We start from the raw sequence: 20,162 nt of genomic DNA, 5'->3' as shown, positions 1-20,162 counted from the left end.
ACTATGTCTTGCCGAGCGCAAGTATCATATACAAATGTGTAAATGAATATAAATTAATTGAATGTATTCGAGGGCCTACGGACTAACAACTAACGAATAAAAAGTTAAAGTTTAATCGTCCGAAAAAAAAAAAATTTTGGAGATAATAAAGGAATAATAATTAAAAAAAGTATATTTTATTTTATGAATAGATGGCCCAGTGGTGATGATATGAAAATCTTAACCGTAATTTGCTTTAAACTATATAATCTAATATCTTTTACGTCATTCTAGCTTCTATATCTTTTACACGAAACTCGTAATTATTAATTCAAATAAAATTAGCTCTAAGCTGTGATATTATGTTACAAGAGTTAAAATTATTGAAAATGAAACACGGGTCCCATTAATTTACGTTTTGTCAAACATAAAACTTAGGTGGATGTTTGTTGAAATTTTAATGACTTAATAATCTCTCGTTCAAAAATGTTCCCATGTTTTTGTAGTTTTTTTATATGCTTAAAGTGTTATTTGAATATTTTAATCGAAATATATTTGTCATTACAAACATATTTCAATTTATAAACCACTAAAGCACTTAATCGTTGATAAGATGAAAACACCCAATCAAACACAAAATGTACGAAATGAAAAACATTCTTTGGTCTATTAGTTTTTATTTAAAATTTCCTTACATACAATTTCCTAACATTAATATAAGCCAGTTAATTCGAAGGTCGATGCAACATATTTTATGGTAATGAATACCAAATTACATCATCGCAAAACTAAATTATTTTATTTCGTATTTCATAAACGTACGACAATGAAGTGTGAAGTCCGTATTAAAATAAGGATGACATTTAAATAATTCATTATATCTCTTTGTAATTGATATACTTATTCAAATTATTCGCTACACTGACATTGTGTAATGAATTAAATCTTTGTGACTCATTTAAATTCTTACTATTCTTCTTAACATATGGCAGTGTAAATATTGCCCGTGTCTTTATCAGATATAAAAAGATAGGATTCGGTAATTGTTGCTAATTTAAAAAAAAATGATTTTACCATTATTTCATTAAAATGAAATAAAATTCAAGAGCAATGTCATCAAACGTTAAAGTAAATGTTACAAAATTCTAAGGAGACATTTCTATACCTTTCTATGGATTTTAAAACAATGTCCATTACACGGTTATTTTACATACACGAAACCTATATTACATTACAATTTATAGACGTTCAGGATACAAGAAAGAAAAATAATTTAATTAATTGGTTACAATTTTATGAAACTGTTATTTTTTACGCCGAATTTATGCGTTATTATGCGATTGGCTGATGTTTTTAAAATATGAATTTATATTATGAACAGTTTGATTAGGAAAGAAAAGGATTTCCTTAATATTTTATTATTCCTGATAAAAATCGTCTTTTTATAAAAACTACAATTGAGATCTACAACTAAAAATCTGATCTCTTACCAGAAAAAGTACAAGCCACAATCTAGAAACTAGTCGGACGTGTTACTTAAAGAAACTTCATATTGTGCTTCGTTTTCCTTAGTTTGATAAAAAGGTTTTTAAAAAAAAATTAACAACTAAGAGCTGTTCAATCTGGTGTTAATTTTTTTCTTACTATTTTGACGTTTTGTATTTCTATTCCATTTGACCTCAGTTTTAGTAATTAATAATCTAAAAACCTAGTGAAAGATACGTCATTAAAAAAATATCTAGTCATTGATTTATATTTCGCTCAATATTTAAAGAACAGATGACATAAAATTAACAGAAAAAATAGTGTTCAAAGCCAATCTTCAGCTTGTACGATGTCGTAGACAGTATATATTATGAAAATATCAAATAATGCATGTTATTCTAACAATGCTAACAAGTTAAATATATATGCGAATATCTATTACCTTATGACGTTATTGTCAGGTTTCGATGTCCAAATCGCATATATGTATAAACAAAATTGAATGTTTGTCCTCTGGTGCGTGGGGTGTTGTCCATTGTTACGACTGTGATGAAAATTTGGTAAGTAATTCTGTGTCCGCCCGGTAAGGTTCCTGGCTCATATAAACTTTCAATATAAAGATTTTATGCAGACCCGTATTCTAGCCTAGTTACTTATAAAAGGAATACACTAAACGACCGTGATCTCATGTTTTATACTTACAATCAAAAATTATGTCGACTATTTTGTTTTGATCTGTAAATAAAAGCGAAATGGAACCATAACACCAGGCCATACGATTGAGATTTATTTGAAATGTATAGTGTGTGGCATATTTTGAATACTTACCAGATGTCAATACGCAGCCGGCCTATTGTTAACAAATATGGGTACAATTGAACACAATGCTTTACATTATTGTATTTAGTGAAGGCAAGGACTCTGAACGAACCAAATGTCAGCTATTGGATAATTGGGGTATCCGATGAAGAGCCAAGTATGGCGTGTAGAATCGAAATGTCACTTCAATATAGCAATTGTTCAATTATCCATTACATTGGAGTCTAATCGTTTACATTAACAATGTGTCACATTCGAATACAGATTTTAGTAGTTCTGAGTAACTGCATTATATATTGATCTGTTATGCCGGTAGTGTTGTAAATACGATGGTGATATATGTATAATGGCAACGTAAGAGCCTGTAAATGCCACATTTCTGGGCTAAGGCCTTCACTTCTTGTGAAGAGAACGCTTGGAATGTATTCCACTACACTGTTCCAATGCTTGTTCGTGCAGAAACATTTGACAGAATATGAGTTCTGGAATAGGCACTGGCACTGTATTCCTTCGACGCAAAATATAAAATACAAATTAATTACTTAAAATTCCTTGTTCAGGTTTGAGCTCGTAATTTTCGATTGAGTTTCACGTGCTTTAACTACAGGGTAATCTTGGGTCTTATAATTACATGTCCTGACCGATTCATCGATGCCCCAACCAATCAAAATGTAAAAAGCTATTCTATTGCCGTCGTATATAAAGTACAATTAACTTAAAAATGAATAATCCATCCCGGAATGAGCGTAAGGAAAGAGCGCAAGAAATCTTAAAGAATAAGAAAACCTGCAATAAACCTTTACTTTTAAATCTTGCGTAATGGAAATTTTTATAAGGGCTCTTAATTTTTTAGCAAGAAGTATGTTTAAGGTTTTTGAAAATTCAATCATCATTGTATTCTCAATTACACTTGAAGGACTGTATTGATTTCAAAGCTATTTAAAATAGCAGTTAGTGACGTTATGAATGCATAGGTACATTAGCTTTTTATTTACTTCTAATAAAAACACTGTAATTTTATTTTATGCTTAGCGAAGTGTGCGTAGTTGGACGTAGTGTTTTTTTAAATGTCCTTTTATTTGCACAGACTTTTAATTTAACTTATTATCATTTTTCTGGCGATACCTTCGATGCGTGTTATAGTATTAAATTTTTCGCAATTTGATATTGATATTTTTCAATAGTAGTCCTAAATAATTGAGCATATTTTCTAAGCACTTATTTGTACTATAATAATAAAAAAAACCCTATCTTTAACCAAAAATCACGTTTGTCGGTCATTCCGTTACCAAGCGTAAGAAAGATAAACTAATAATTACTTTATTCCTTTTTTTTATTGCAATCTCACACATTACGTAGCAAATATGTGCAAATGTTAGTTGATACTAATGGTTTTTATAATACAAACACTGTTAAGTACTTTTAAAAAAGTAAATAATTGTTTATCTAGCTCTTTTCTCGATTGTATCCCGCATTGATTTACAATCGTATCATGAATGTATATAAATTATAAGTATTAAACAAAACTTATGTGACGCTCAGTGATACCTTAAAGCACTCCTTAGATAACAGTAACAATAAACTAGGTCTACTCAACCTCTCCGTTCTGTGCTGTAGCCACTGCAGTGGTTTTAATGGGTTCAAATCTCATATAACAAAGGGCTCGGATAGCTTTCTAAAGGTTTCCACTGCGGAAAAAAACTCTACTAAACACACACAGGTTTTTGGATCTTAATTCTATTGTTTCAATCTTTGTACTTATCGTATAGTTAGTTTTGACGTTATTGAATTGACTTTTTTATTCGTTAATCAAGCAGTTTTTTTAGAGTCGTAATCTAGAAATACGGGATGTGTTCGACGATGGGGCAATCAAATCTATTAATACTAAATTACAACAGCCTTAGGCTTTAACTTTGTAAACGACCTGAATTATTGACGCAAGCTGTGTACTTGTGTAGGTAAGCCACAATTTTCTGATCATAGAACCAAACTATTATTTGAGATCCTGAGCACAGTTCGAGTTCGAGATGTTTAAAAAGACAGCCAAGGCTTTGCTATAATTCTAGATTGTGTTAGAAGAAAAAACACCATAGTTTCTAGTGAAGTAGTAGTAAAAACTAAAAAATTTAAATTTAAATTTTAAATACAATATATCTACTTAATTGCGTAACACGTAATGTGTAGTTACGACGTCTTAGTTTGCTGGGATAAAGAATAATAGTTGTTTTTGGATACGTATATCCAAAAACTCATTCACCAGTAGGTTAGTAATTTCTTTTGAATATTTGTTAGATCTACTAAATCCTAACATTAGACGAATATCCGTACTATCATATCATATTATATACGGATATTCGTCGCTTACATTATATACCATTTACCAATTTATCAACATTAAACTTACCTGCTCTAACGAAAAGCTATATTCTAAGGCAACACAGAAAAGTATTCAATTATTATGATTGTTAGATCTTTTACGAAAATTTCGGAATCTGTTCTAGCCAATTGCTGTATTCCCACGGACTGCACCTGCACAGTACAAAGCACAATACCGAAACGCCCGCATTCCTCCGCCGCGCCTATCGACACCTGAGTAGCGAGAGTCCAAAAATATATTCAAATTTTTCAGAATGAAATTAAGTAATCATTTATTCCGAGTCTCTTTCTTTTAAAAAAAATACCTTGAATTAGAATTATGCAAGTATTTTAACTTAATATGTTAAAAAATATATCTGGATAGGTTAACGATTATATATAAACGACTTCTAATATTTACCAATTATATTTAAATATTGGTAAGTATTAGGGAAGTGGAGTAAGCTCCAAACCTTCTCCTCAAAGAGGAAAGGAAGCCTTAGCCTAGCGGTGGGACATTTACAGGCTGGAATACTTACTAATTATTAGACATATCTGGTTCATGTTAAAATACGACGATTAGTTTCATTTTATTAGGTCTATATCGAACTTTAGTATTTTTATATTTTTACTAGGTTGGGCTTTATTTAAAGCCGTCTGAGTAAGTACTACTCACTCATCATATATTCTGCCGTCAAAAAGCAGCACTCAGTATTACTGGGTTCCGAGTTAAAGGGTGAGACAGGGTAACTGTGTAACAGACACAACATCAACATCTTACAGACTCATCAAAGCGCTCGAGTGCAAGCAGTGTTATGGGGTTCTCAACCCAAGGTGTTCAAAGATCTAATTTTGATGATCAAAGAGCGTGTTTTGTCGGCCTTTCACCCTGAATAATTCTGGTCGAGGCATTGGTTGCCAAGGTTGGTAGCGCATTGATGTTGAATATGCCTTACAGCACCAATGGCTATGGTCGATTATGACTATTAAGTGGTCGACTTGTCTGTCCGTCTGCCTATTTTATAATAAATGATGCAACAATGAAAAAATATAAGGACACATTATACATACACACTGATTATACATTAAGCTAGTTATGTTAATATTAACAGATCCGGGACCCCGCTTTATATCGCATATAGAAAGTACAATAATTACGAGTATATTATTACGTTTAGATACATACGTATATTATACACAATCTTGCTTGCATCCATTTATTTCGTAGATACTTATTTACCGCATTTATATAAAGATTCAGATTTCGTTGAGCCCTTAGCCATTAATTAATAATTTTATTTTAAAACGCGCTTTTTATCGATACCTAAATTAAAGCTTTTCCGAATTTTTCTTTTCATAATTTGTTAACGTTTTTATTATATATTCCTAATATGTACATGTCCATAGAAGAGTTTTAAAGTCTAGGCCAGTCTTCAACAAAACGGCTTATAATCATGGCGGGTGATTAACACCTTCAAAGATAAAATTCATTAAAAATAATAATATAACATTAAAAATTGAAGATATCTAACATCTAACGCGTCTAAAACATAACTATTCATCTTCGCGTCAAACAATAATACAATTTAAAAAAAGAGTACGAGAGAACATTCGACTCGCTCTGTGGGAATCAAATCACGACTCACGCGCAGCATCGTTAAAGGATCTTAGTACATTTTCGTATACAGCCTGCTTTAAATTTCCGATTTATTAAAAGTACAATATTGTTTTAATAATTTGATTTTATTATTTATTTTGTTGTTATCATGATTATTAAAAAAAAAATACTTTTAAGCCTTATATCGTACAAACAACATTCATAAGAATTTTTCGCTTTTAATGTGTTGCTGTCACGAAACAGTAAAAACAGTTTTTTGTGTTTCGTGGTTGCTGTACCTTTATGGTAGTTTTTGGGTTTTTTATAATTCATAAATAATTATTTGAGTTATTACTATTTACTAGATAAGAGTTAAGGAATTTTAATTTAGATATTACATCGGATCCTGTTTCTATAATATGTCAATCAAATCAGTTCAATCAAACTAATCACAAAACTTATAACGTAAAAGCATTTAAGAGCAGCCTGTATAAAATCCGTAGACAGGTACGGATGCACCTGAGTATTTTACGCGGCGACTCACAGGCGCCGAACTGACCGTCACCGCTTACCGACGCGTTACAACGACAATGCCCACATCATTAGTACCTACCGCCGCCTAAACAAACTGCTTTAACCATATAGATCACTACAGTTTACTGAGATTTCGTTCATTAATTTTAATGAGCACAGGTGTCTTGCTAACTTCAAAATAAATTACGGCAAATTACTTTATTTTTATAAACGATATTAGTATAACATTATGGAAAAGGGTGCGCGTACGCGCCTTAAATGTCCAACTTTTTTGGCATAATTAAAAATAGTTTTTAATTGCATGCCAATAAATAATAATGATCTACTTATTAATAATAAAATAATTATTATGATTACGATAAATATAATTTCTTTAAATTTGTAATAAAATACACATTGTAAAATAAGATAAGGCGTGAAGTTGTCTATTTCGAGTGACTTGACACTTATTGGTGGTTTTGCGGGCAACTACATCGTGTTGTTTTCATGTCATCCTGTGCACTCGCAACATAATATAATTATTATTTATTAGTTGATACATACTCTCATAACTTTTTCATAATTCAATTCAATATGAAATGTCATCATAATAGATATTCTACCGCCAAAGAGCAGTACTAAGTATTGTTGTGTTCCGGTTTGAAGAGTGAGTGAGCCAGTGTAACTACAGGCACAAGAGACGTTACAACGCCATTGTCTATGGGCGGTGGTGACCACTTACCATCAGGTGGCCCATTTGTTAGTTCGCCGGTTTTAAGAACATTTAAGAGCTTATTTAAGAACATTTGGAGCATATTTCACCAATCTGCTCGTATGCGGATTCTTGTATACTCATTGACGGTTTTTCATACAACATGTGTAGGATTCCTCAGTATGTTTTCCTTTACCGCCGAGCAGGAAATAAATTATAAACACAAATTAAGCACGTGCAAGTTCAGCGGTTCAAATAGTTCAAACAGTATAGTTTAAGCCATAATCTATGATTAAGATTCATATGTCTTAATTACTAATAACATACGAGGGTGCGTTTCTATGTTCGCGGAATGAGAGCGTTGGGGGGGGGTGATTAAGCTCTTTAAGATCGTAATGTGTTCAGAGATTCATAATTAGTATAAATACGAAGTTTCATTTCAAAGATCTGAAAAATGTATCGGTCTTGCAGATATGGCAATAATTTGGTTTTTTTATGTCCCCCCTATATACCCCATTCCGCGAATGTAAAAACGCTCACTCGTACTTTTAAATAGAACCTTGATATGCGAACAAAATGTTGTCCATCTTTTTGCTAAATTCTTTCCTAAATCAGCTCTTAGAAGCTAAGCAGTTTGACCGATTCAGAGGCCCCAGGTCAACTAGCACGCAAGGGTTATTCTGTTATGCCTAATTGGTTCTTAATGTTGCCTCTCTCCTTGTGCAAATGTCGATTATATCCAGCGGTCGGCCGATTGGTTTCGGTAATTATAATAAATGTGCATGAGTGAGGCATCATTCGAACAAAAACATTATTTAACAAGAAAAGTATTCTGTTTGATGATTATGTAGCAGCCTCCTTGTTTTTGTATACCACAAAATATTCGAGAATATTTTATCTTGCGACGAACTACATTGGTCATTTCTGCACGTGACCACTTAAAGCCCCCACTTCAAGACTCGAAATGACGTATGTAACTAAAGCATATTTGCTTCGACTCAATCAACACAGTCGTGTTGATTAGGTACGGTCACCGTTTTACGAATATAAATTATTATCACAGTCACATTGATTTGATATCTATATACTGTTTAATATTTTCTTTTATAAAGATAACATTTATAGGATAAAACTCAGTGTAATAAGATACCTCGGCGCAATGGGTGTCGTATCAATAAATCAAGGAAAGCTGAAAGGTGGTGAGGCAATAAGTGATAATGGTGTACCATATTATGAATTCTTGGGGATCCCATACGCGAAACCCCCCATTGGAAACTTGAGGTTTAAGGTAAGTAAAAATATAACTGAAATATTCAATGATTTCCTAAAAAAAAATCACTTGCACTTATGATATATGTATCGGTGAATTCTTCATAGGATTAATAACCTAATTTTTTTAACAGTCTCTAACCTTACATACACACATATGTACGACACATCAATTGTGTTGAAATCATTGTTCCGCTCGTCTAATTTAGGTAGGTAATTGAAAAAAAAGAGCCGTATGTACGTATCATCGTATGTTATAAAATATTCACACTAAGAAGAGAATGACACATCGACATTATTGAATACTCAAATCGTATGTACTGAGAATTGCAATTTGTTTTCGTCTATAAACTGCAATAATTATTTCAAATACTTTTGTTATAATTAATATTAGTTAAAATAAATATAAACTTTAAAAAAAACTTATGTCAAACTCAGTCAGTCAGTTGTTAAAAATATTGCAATAATAAAATCTTAATAAAATGATATTCTGTTTTGTTACAGAATCCTCAGCCTCCAGAGTCATGGGATGGCGAAAGAGACGCGACGGCTATTAATGAAGAGAATATCTGCTGTCAGATAGATATGATGAAAGGGACCCCAATGGGCAGCGAGGACTGCCTTTATCTCAATGTCTACACTCCGAAGTTACCTGAAACGAATACGAAACCTTTAGCAGTAATGGTTTTCATTCACGGAGGAGGTTTCATTTATAGCAATGGTATTGTCAAAAAAGATTTGGGTCCAGATTACTTGATTGACAATGACGTAGTGGTAGTTACTTTTAATTACAGATTGGGTGTACTTGGTTTTCTATCGTTGGATATTCCTGAAGCCACTGGGAATATGGGCTTAAAAGACCAAGTACAAGCCCTTAAATGGGTCCAAAATAACATAAGTAAGTTTGGTGGAGATCCCGAAAATATTACAATATTCGGAATAAGCGCTGGGTCAGCTTCAGTTGACTATCTTCTTTTATCACCTTCAGCAAATGGTCTTTTCCACAGAGCAATTCTTCAGTCGGGTTCCAGCCTTAACCATTGGGCGATTAATTATGAACCCAAAAATATAGTAAACAAACTTCTAGAAAAAATGGAATACAGCGGATCTACACAGGACGAGCGTGCCATATACGAATACCTTATGGAAAGTCCTATTTCCAAATTATTAGAAGGAAGTTACAAAGCCATTGATAATTTTACAACCGACAGAATTTATTTCGGCTTTGTGCCAACTATTGAAAAGGATTTCGGTGATAACGAGGCTTTTATGACTGATAAACCTTACAAATTATTTAAAGAGGGCAGATTTAATTATGTGCCGGTCATCAAAGGAGTTTGTAATAAAGAAGGTTATTTAAGTAATGCCTTAAAGCCAAACGTTGTCCTTGACGTGATCGAAAACAAAAATTTCGTCGAACACTGGGCATACGAATTAAAAGGAAGTGACAAAAATAAATATAACGTAGAATTCCTAGAAGCTTATTCAGAAAATCCGCAGCCCGAGGATGAAAGCGACAAAATAGGAGTAGACTTCTTCACCGACTTGGATTTTACGTCAGGCGTTTGGTTAAGTGGAGAAATGATGGCAAGGAAAGGTGTTCCTGTATACCTTTACGAATTCTGTTACGAAGGGAAAATGAACTTTTTCCAGCATTTTTTCGGAATGCTGCGGAAGGGTGCTGCTCATGGTGATGATATGTGTTACGTTTTCAAACACGATATCTCTAATTTTGGTGACGCAAAAGACAAAGAAGTGAGGACAAATGTTTGCAAAATGTGGACCAATTTTGCTAAAACAAGGTAAGTTACTTTTTATCTTAACCGCTTACGATATGATAACCAATAAATCACGTAACAAGTAAGTGTAAAATAATTATCGAAAAGTGACAGATAACATTACGATTAGTGAGAAAAAAAGTCACGACTTGACGTCGAAAAATATACGTTTTCATATAAAACTAAAATAAAATAAAAATTGTACTGTCTTAAAAGATAAATAAAAAAACAGTGACACACAATTAAGTACATGAAGTTTGCTCATCTTGTCAATATATTTGATAAGTATTCCATTCATGTATGCTGCTGCCAGGACCATACATAATGCCATGTCGTTTAATCATGTATATACATATTTATATGTATTGAATAAACGACATATACATATTAAAATAAACTAGTAAAAGTGATAATAATTTTGTAATATGAAGCAGCTGTCCGTCCCAACTTCGTAAGTATAAAATTGATACAAATATTCCTTCCCATTTTGTAAACAAAATTAAAGTTGAAATTTCCAAAAACCCTTAATAAACGTCAACGTCGCGAAAGTTTATATGCTAAAGTTCAAGTCAATCGGACTTTTGTTTCGGAGATCTATTGATGAGTGGTATTTTTCTTGTGACTGCAATGTACTTCTGTGAACTGTCAATATTGCAACTTTAAAATTATTTTTTATAAAAAAAATATTTTGCAAATAATCATTTTATAAATTTAAAGTAATTGAAATAAAAATAATGATTTTGGTCCATTGCAAATTAAAATTCACGCACTGTTGCTCTTTAATTAGCTAGCTATCGTTGATTTAAGTAAATATGTAATATTTATATTTAAAAAAAATATGTATAAGGTGTAAATTGTAGATAATTCTTCCATTACTAAGCATAAACTGAGTACAGATATTTTATGAAGTTTTAATTCATTCACAGCAATCCTACATCAGAGGACATATCTATTGAATGGACTGAGTATAAAGAAGACCTACCAGCCTATCTCTGTATAGACGAAAAAATGACAATTAAAACTGACTATAAACCCAAAAAGATGGCTATTTTCAAAGAAATATATGAGAAGTATGAGAATAATGTATAATTATTATTTGAAAATATAACAAACTTCATATTTCTACACTGAATTACATTAATAATATAATTATCACATTTAAAGTACCAATATTCCTGATGTTTGTTTTATTTCGGAGGTGATCCGAAACCCCTTAAGGCTTATAATATTTTTCATAGAGCTCCTTAAACAACTTCATTCGTTCTGTATTTTCATATTTCATAGTCATTTTATCATCAATCACTAAATAAGCCAAGCCAGTCTCGGCTATTGGTTCCCATGTAGTTGTAATAACATTGTCGACTTTCGGTGTTGGGTCTCTGCAACAAATTAATACATATGTATGTTACACATTTGAGATGGCGTCGAATAACGCGATACGAGATTGTTACATCAATATGGCTGTAAATCAGACAATGCGTTGTAAATATAATTCAAAAATTGTATCATAAACAAAAAATGTAAAAAAATATATTTATATACACAATAATAAGAAGAGGCATGCATGTAAATTTTAATCATATAATTATCTGGAATGTTGTATGAAATAGTCATTTATTAATGTGCATTGATATGTGAGCATAAAAGTTCATTGAATTGAAATTGAAGTCCAAAATAGAATACTATTATTAAAAATGAACTTAGGATATAATCTAAATTTTTTCAATACATTTTAGTTAATATTGATTCTGTCAACAAAAATTCATATTTTTTTAACTAACTATCAACAATTTCTTTCCCTTTTAGGAAAACTAAAGATACCTAAAACACATTTAGGAAAAAAAAATCGATTCATACACTCCATAGCATTAGCTTTTTTTATTGTATATTAATACAATAAAAAAAATGTTATAGATCATACTTTACTAGATATAATTAATTATGTTGTTTTAAAAAATATGTATGCAATATGGACATTTCACTTAACATAAATACTTTGAGCATACTCAAATTATTTGCTCATAATAAGAAATTAAACTTACCCATATTTAGCAAAATTAGTCCACATTATACACATTCTATCACAGACCAGCTTATCAGTATCAGACAGATTGCCTTGCAATAAGGCACTTTTAATAAGATAGCCTCCATCGTCCCCATGACATGCTCCTTTCCGATCAATATTCAATTTCTTTTTTAAATAATTCAAGCCACCATCATATGCAAATTGATAAAAGTATACAGGTGAATTATTCTTTGCAACTAATACAGTAGAAACATAAATGCCCCCTATGAAATCAACGTCACTAAAGAAATCAATAGCGTACGAGTCAATGTCATCATAGTTTTTGTCTCCTTCTAAATAAACAGTTTTTAATTTGGTTTCCACATCAAGTTTCTGTGTATCATCAAGTTGGAATGGTAAGTGGAATAAAAAATCTTTGTCTTCCAATAATCTTTCTAAGTTAGCTGCATAATTTGAAGATAGCATCAAAAGTCCTTCTCGATTACAGAAGCCAGCCATGTATGGTACTTTTTCAAATTCTCCATGAGACAATAAGTCATAAGTAGATTTTGTTATAAATGGTTCCCAATCACCATCTTTTTCAAGGGCCGGTACAAAACCAAAATGTATTCCCCCTCGCCATTTATCAGTAGCCAACACTAGCATTGAACTTGTAATAAGATCTTTAAGAGGCATGTCTTTAAGATATTTCACTAAATCTTTATCATCAGTTATTATTTTCTTTTTCGTAATAGGAATCTTTGCTGCTAATGTTTTTACATGATTATTTTGAGCCCAATGTATCAATGATGAACCAGACTGTGCAATAGCCTTGTGAAACAAGCCTTTTGACATAGGGGACAACATAAGGTATTCTACTGATGCACCACCAGCACTTATTCCAAAAATAGTTACATTATTAGGATCACCATTAAAATTTTTAATGTTCTTTTGAATCCATTTTAATGCCTGAACTTGATCCTTCAACCCCATATTACCAGGAGCTTCTTTGCAGTCTAGTGATAAAAAGCCAAGGACACCAAGTCTATAGTTAAGAGTCACAATTACAACATCTTTTTCTATAAGATAATCTGGTCCATGAACAGCATCATCTGTACCATTACCGAACATAAATCCTCCTCCGTGAATAAATACCATTACAGGTAAAGGTTGAGAATCAGAATTAGGTAAGCTTGGTGTATAAACATTTAAATATAAGCAGTCCTCATCACCAACAACTTGCAATGTTTCTCTATCAAACTGGGCACATATATTACAGTTAGTTGTTGCATCTCTTATTCCTTCCCAAGGTTCAGGTTGTTCTGGTGGCTGCAAAAAAATATGATGATTAAAATGTTTGTGTAATAGAAGACTACTTTCTTTTTAATATAATGTAACGAGCTATAATAACTATTGTATAATTTTACAACATATATTACTACACTGTTATATTCTGTTTTAAATAATATAAATTATTGGTTAACTATTTTGTTACATATTGAAAAACCAATATAACAAAAAGCAACTTTTAGCCAAGATAAGTTTGAGTTATACTTACAGCAAATCTTAATTCTCCAAGTGGTGGTTTAGCATATGGTATACTTTTAAAGGTAAAAAATTGTGTATTATCGGATGTTTGACAAACTTTACCAGATAATTGACCTTCCGCTACTTTCACAACTGGGCTCGACATATTTCTTTCGTACAATATACAAAGTAGAAGTCAAGTTATTGCAGTAAGAACTATAACCTCTGTTGGTTACTGGTTTCTAAGAATCAAGACTTTATCTACAGATATCGTAATATATTTATATTTAGAATTAACACATTTTTCACTCCTAGTAAGTATTTAAGTACCTATTAATTATTACTTGTTACATTATATTTTTAAGCCATCAAATGGGTAAGGCATATATATCATGGATATTAGACTTGAGAATAGTTATTTTATAAAAACAAAACCGCAAAGTTGCAAAATGCTAATTCCACTCTTATATTGACAATTGACATTTGTTATTATAATATTTAAGCTAGAATTGCCCACATAAATTTTGTCCTTAAAAAACATTAAATTATGCCTAAATAATAAATTACTTATAATATGCAAAACCAAATTGTTTCAATTAATCAAACGAAAACAACGCAAAATTGAGATTTAAAAAAATAAATTATAAGGAAAGAATATTATTTTGTATACTAACAAATATATTAATTTCTCTTTATAACTTAATACTTAACAATTCTTATTAATTATAAATGCCAATCTAATAATTTTTCTCTAAAGCTTTTTATACGTCGGCTGAGATATATGTTGGCAACATTGTTTTAACAAAATACAATCGCAACTTTGGACTTTAAAATTTAAAATACAGTACCGCCAGAACACGGGCAAAATTATGAACATGCTACATCACAATTTGAAAGCGAAACAATTCCTTTTTTGATAACATATGCAAGGGGACAGGAAAATGGTCATCACTGCCTATAGTCATTGGAGCCGTATCAAATTTTAACCATTGTTTACGTCGCCAATGCGCCATGAAAACTAAGATGTTATATTCTTCGTGCCTATTGTTACACTGGCTCACTCACCCTTCAAGCCGGTACACAAGAATACTAGTAATATAATATAATAATCGTACTGTTTATACTTTTTTTTACTCTTTAAAACTATCTATCTTAGAAAAATAAATGTTACCTAAATACGTAATAATAACAAATTCTGTATAATCTATATATTTATGGATTCGTATAAAAATGCCTACCCGTAGCAACTTTCCGCAGGTTTACAAGGTTATTGCAAGGAGCAGGTCAGAAACATCGTCGTTATTCATACTGGGCATGGTTAGCAGTTTCTCGGAGTGCTTATCAGCCAATACCGACCTACTGCGGTGACGTTTGTACCATATAGATCGCTCCTATCAATTCTCTGTTTAGCAGTGTTCCACATGAGCGACCCTGTTATACTTCGGGGCGTACGAGGAGTTTGGTGGGCCTAGTGTTTTTACACAGGTAAACCAGTCATAACTTAGCAGAAAATGGCAGAGCCAGGTTATTAGAGAAGGAATTTACAAGTGTATTTCCTGCTTATGATTATCTCGTACGATTGCTTAAATTTTAAAGCAATAATAGCCGCCTCTGAAAAAAATCTATACAATTCTAACTTTAATAAGTTTATCTGTATTTAATACCTTTTTGGTCAAAGTTATATAGTTATATCTTATGTGCAAATAACATATTTTTACTTATTTTTATGCAACCAAAATATTTTTACTGCACTTCAGACTGATGAAGCATATTCTAAATAAGTTGTCTTAAGATATTTTCTAAGAATCAAGGTGGAGCATAGTTTATAATCCTTCCCGATCCTCATTATATAAACAAAATGGAGGGCTTTAATCCCGTGACGTTAATAACTCTGATAAATAACTGTGATCAAGTCATAGTAATCCCATTCACTCACCTCGGTAACTCCATTTAATCGCCATTTAATATTTAGATAATAAATAAAATGAATATAAGACATTTTCACTAAAATATAACACATATCAATATTTAAAGGAATGCAATAAGAGTTACATTATTAGGATGACATATAAATCGTAGGTAATAATGGTAATAAAATGAAGTCGTTTCTTAATGAGTTTTAATAACTTGAAAAGTAAAAGAATAAAATAAATTAAAAGATAAGATTAATAAGTAAAATAAAAATAAGTGTCTTGTGGCACTCCTGAAATGACCTTTATCAGTGACTGGTGGACATAGTACATTTACACACAAAAATAATAAATATACAAACAACAAAAAAAAAAATCCTTTTTATCGTCAGTATCTCTTAAATTGTAATAAAATTCCGATTCCAGGGAAACGTAAAAAATAGAGAACATTTAATATGGCACGGCAGTCAGATAAGATAACGAAATGAACAAGTTCTTAACTAAAAAAGATCTCAACTTAACGTCTAATATTAAGAATTTATGAAGAATATAATAAAATATATATATATATATATATATATGTATTTATATAACCAACTTCCAAGTACTTATAAATAAATTCCGGGTGCTATAGCTGCCATTGCGAAGCTTCATTATGTAATAAGTCTATTTACATAAATATTGTTTTAGTTTTTACTAAGGACTAGGTATAAACCAAAACATTTGGCAATAGTATAACTTACGATAACTCACGTCTGAATATTTTTCTTTCATAAATTCCAATCTGTTGTTTCACGAATATAATTAGAGCCGTACTAAAATGATTCAAATCCCGGTGTGGGACTGAGATAGCCGGATGCGCACCTGTGCGTGGTTATGTCGTGAGAACGAACCACGATCTCTTCCAGACAAAAAACAACTCTATCTATGCGGCCAATAAATAAAACATATTTAAATTTGAACCTTAAATCTTACACAATTAGGGCTAGGTTTCGATAATTAATGTTAATTTTATAGAAGTTGTACGCATATATAAAGCTGTATCAGGTGTTTTGCGGTGTTTGTTGTGTTATTTTGTACGCTTTGAACATCCGCGTAAGTCTATTATCGCAACTTTTTATTCTAAACAGTAACCACGTTTTATTAAATGAAAATACTATTCAATGCCAACCCAATGTTTAACAATAATCGAATAACAATAACCACTACTTAGACTACCGAAAAGTCAGGATCTGAACTAATAAAATGTATCAAGAATGAGCTAATTGGATTGCATCTTATAATTATTTATTAGTTAGTAAAAGTACGGGTATACATAAAATTAAATGGAAACCTCTTTGTTAAAAGAGTGGTAACAATTAAGAAAATACATTTTACATTTAAAAACTTTTATAATTAAATGTAGTTCAAATTAATGCATTATTAAATATTTATGTAACTTTTGACACTTAAATTTTGATTGCGTAGTATGGTAACCCTACATCTGTACACGTGAGATGTTTGCAAAATTTGGCTCCGTAGTCGGCCGTGTGAACCCGATCACAGAATGATCTTTTTATCTTTTTCGAACTATAAAAAGTCTTTTTAAAGCTTATTCAATTCGCTTTGTAATTTTAAAATACCTTATGTATCATGGGTCTCGTTCTCATCATTCATATGATGTAAAAGAAAAAAAATTGAAACAATGAGCTCATCGTTAGTATTAAGGAATATTGCATTAAACGTTTTTCTTAATATTGTGTGATAAATATCATAAATAAACTAGAAAAAAAATCCCTTGAACTTTCTGTTTTTTATTTACGTTTCAAATAGTTAAGCCAACTGGCAAAAGAACCATCTGATGGCGAGTGGTCACAATCGCCCATCGACTTTGACACTACAAGAAATACTATATACTATATGTCAATGCGCCACCATACTTGGGTACCAAGATGTTATGTCCCTTGGTCACAATTACCCCTAAAACTGGAACACAAAAATAATAAGTATTGCTGTTTGGCGGTAGAATATGTGATGAGTCGGTTTTAACTATTAGGACTAACCCAGTGGGCTGCCATAAAGCCCTACCACCACCAAGAATTTAATGTATAAATCTTTATATTGTAACAGTAATAAAGACGCTTTTATATAAGTACTTTATAAACAAAATGTTTCATAGAATAAGACTTAAATTTCCTACGTACACAAAGAAACGTAACTTTTAATTAAGTTTTATTTTGATTTCGAGTCTTTAAATAAAAAAAAAACATCAAAATCTATAGTCTATTATTATACCGAGTTATAATAATGATTAAGGTTTCTATAATGTTTGAGGTCAGTGTAGTACAGTACAATGAAGTAAGTGTCAATTACGTATTCAAGAGCTGTCAAATTGAACACGGGAACAATAGCGACTGTGCTTTTATGTTACCGCGCAATGCGGAGGCGCGGTTATTATAAATTGCGATGCGCAGTCTTCTTTTCGTAGTATCAGTTGAAGTTGCTATTCATATTTAATTGAGAGATGATCGTAAACTGTAGTATGTATGAAAATATATTTAAGAATAGTTTTAACTGCTACATATGTGCAAGGATTAGTGTATTCGTTTTAAATCAATGAATGAGTTTGGTAAAATAGTTCGGTTTTAAGTAAGTACAATCAATAAACACAAGTAATTTCATATTATTTAGATTAGGCAAATTAATATATTGTCATTAAGGTATCTCATACCTCTACCTAGGTACATACCTCTTTCAAATAATAAATCAGTATCTAATTGTAAGCGTATAGGCATAAAAAAACCATAACTATTATTTTGATAAAGAATAGATCTACAGTACCTAGACATTATGTTTGGAACGTAAGTTGGTCTCAAGTATTTTGTTAGTGTGTGTTCTGCTCGCGCAGGTGTGTCCGAGACTGGCCGGCGCCGGCGCACATTCCATCAACGGTCACGGCGCCGAGTGCGTACTTGATGATTGCGGACATGATTGCGTTACTCGCCCTTAGAAACCCTTATTTTATCTTAACATTAATTTGGTATAAATATTTATTTATCTCGCTTATTTATTTCATTTATCGTCAAACAAAATTCATTTTAAGAATTTTATAAATCTTATACGGATGAAATAATAATTATAATTATTTTATTATCATTATGAACATCAGATTGACCTTTATATAAGATTAATTTTCTAACTACTAGAGACATCTATGTCAATTATAGTAAATTTTAAAAGTTCGTTTTAAGCGCAGCGCCATCTATATATAAATTATGATTTTTTAGTTTTTGCTATTCGACAATAGATGTCACGTCAATTTAATTTATTATTTTCTTAATATTATAATTAATTATTCATACTACCAATAATAAATAACGAATTAAAACGACTAACAAAGTTTTATTTATTTACCTGTAATAAACTCCATATGGAGTATTTAATTTCTAGAAATATCTATGGATTAATTTAATTTCAAATATTATTGCTAATGGCAGCCCCATAAACACATGGAATTCTGATCTTCGGTAAAATTCGTGCATATCGCCGGTAGAGTCACGAATATTCTAGATTTCTAGATAACAAGCAATTTGAAAATCTACATTCTTATTTCATTTGTCTCACGACTTGACAGACATAATCCAAAAAATGGCCAACGCTGTGAAGAAATTAATTCCGCTGCTCGACAGAGTTCTTATTAAGAGAGCAGAAGCAGTTACAAAAACGGCGGGCGGTATCGTAATTCCAGAAAAGGCGCAGTCCAAGGTACTTCATGGAGAAGTGGTCGCAGTAGGCAACGGGTCAAGAAAAGATAATGGAGAGTTCATCCCCGTGCTTGTGAAAGTAGGTGACAAAGTTCTTCTACCAGAATACGGCGGCACCAAAGTTAGTCTAGAAAACGACGAAAAGGAATACCATCTCTTCAGAGAATCTGACATTTTGGCGAAGATTGAAAATTAAATTTAGTGCTAGTCTTTATTTTATGCGGTTTCGAATTAATTGGTTAGTTAGTACATTGTAGTGTATGAACATGATGTGATTGTGTAATATGTTCAATTCTGTGGAGCATGATGTTATCTTCTTTGCATTTATTATAACATTGTTATAAAACTGGTTGTATTACTTGCCCAATATTTCCTCATTAATGCATAATAAATATAAACTACTGATATTATTTATCATACAATTTCACAACCATGATCTAACTTATAGGTTAGATCATCAACACTTCATA

At 31.4% G+C, this 20,162-nt stretch overlaps 3 protein-coding genes across 3 annotated transcripts; 2 read left to right on the top strand and 1 right to left on the bottom strand.

Moving 5' to 3' along the window:
• Positions 1-8,465: 8,465 nt before the first annotated feature.
• On the top strand, positions 8,466-11,679 carry LOC113394012 (esterase E4-like). Its single transcript, XM_026631179.2, has 3 exons — positions 8,466-8,748; positions 9,234-10,531; positions 11,434-11,679. Exons 1-3 carry the CDS (start codon positions 8,620-8,622, stop codon positions 11,594-11,596), a joined length of 1,590 nt encoding a protein of 529 aa, XP_026486964.2. The 5' UTR covers positions 8,466-8,619; the 3' UTR covers positions 11,597-11,679.
• On the bottom strand, positions 11,579-14,289 carry LOC113394011 (juvenile hormone esterase-like). The gene is made up of 3 exons (XM_026631178.2): positions 14,071-14,289; positions 12,550-13,841; positions 11,579-11,886 (listed from the first exon to the last, which is right to left on the bottom strand). Exons 1-3 carry the CDS (start codon positions 14,203-14,205, stop codon positions 11,721-11,723), a joined length of 1,593 nt encoding a protein of 530 aa, XP_026486963.2. The 5' UTR covers positions 14,206-14,289; the 3' UTR covers positions 11,579-11,720.
• Positions 14,290-19,436: 5,147 nt separating this feature from the next.
• On the top strand, positions 19,437-20,038 carry LOC113394014 (10 kDa heat shock protein, mitochondrial). The gene has a single exon (XM_026631181.2). It carries the CDS (start codon positions 19,577-19,579, stop codon positions 19,886-19,888), a length of 312 nt encoding a protein of 103 aa, XP_026486966.1. The 5' UTR covers positions 19,437-19,576; the 3' UTR covers positions 19,889-20,038.
• The last annotated feature ends 124 nt before the right edge of the window (positions 20,039-20,162 follow it).

The sequence above is a fragment of the Vanessa tameamea genome, chromosome 16 (genome assembly GCF_037043105.1).
Source record: "Vanessa tameamea isolate UH-Manoa-2023 chromosome 16, ilVanTame1 primary haplotype, whole genome shotgun sequence".
Classification (NCBI taxonomy): Eukaryota; Metazoa; Arthropoda; class Insecta; order Lepidoptera; family Nymphalidae; genus Vanessa; species Vanessa tameamea.
This window is presented reverse-complemented; position numbering and strand designations above follow the sequence as displayed.

Bases quoted from the DNA above. Each gene is read 5' to 3' on its own strand.
- LOC113394011 (XM_026631178.2), bottom strand. From the start codon at position 14,205: ATGTCGAGCCCAGTTGTGAAAGTAGCGGAAGGTCAATTATCTGGTAAA. The intron at 13,842-14,070 runs GTAAGTATAACT...ATTTTTTTGCAG, and splicing joins TTGGAGAATTAAGATTTGCT to CCACCAGAACAACCTGAACC. The intron at 11,887-12,549 runs GTAAGTTTAATT...AATTTGTTGCAG, and splicing joins ACTAATTTTGCTAAATATGG to AGACCCAACACCGAAAGTCG.
- LOC113394014 (XM_026631181.2), top strand. From the start codon at position 19,577: ATGGCCAACGCTGTGAAGAAATTAATTCCGCTGCTCGACAGAGTTCTT.
- LOC113394012 (XM_026631179.2), top strand. From the start codon at position 8,620: ATGGGTGTCGTATCAATAAATCAAGGAAAGCTGAAAGGTGGTGAGGCA. The intron at 8,749-9,233 runs GTAAGTAAAAAT...GTTTTGTTACAG, and splicing joins TTGGAAACTTGAGGTTTAAG to AATCCTCAGCCTCCAGAGTC. The intron at 10,532-11,433 runs GTAAGTTACTTT...ATTCATTCACAG, and splicing joins ACCAATTTTGCTAAAACAAG to CAATCCTACATCAGAGGACA.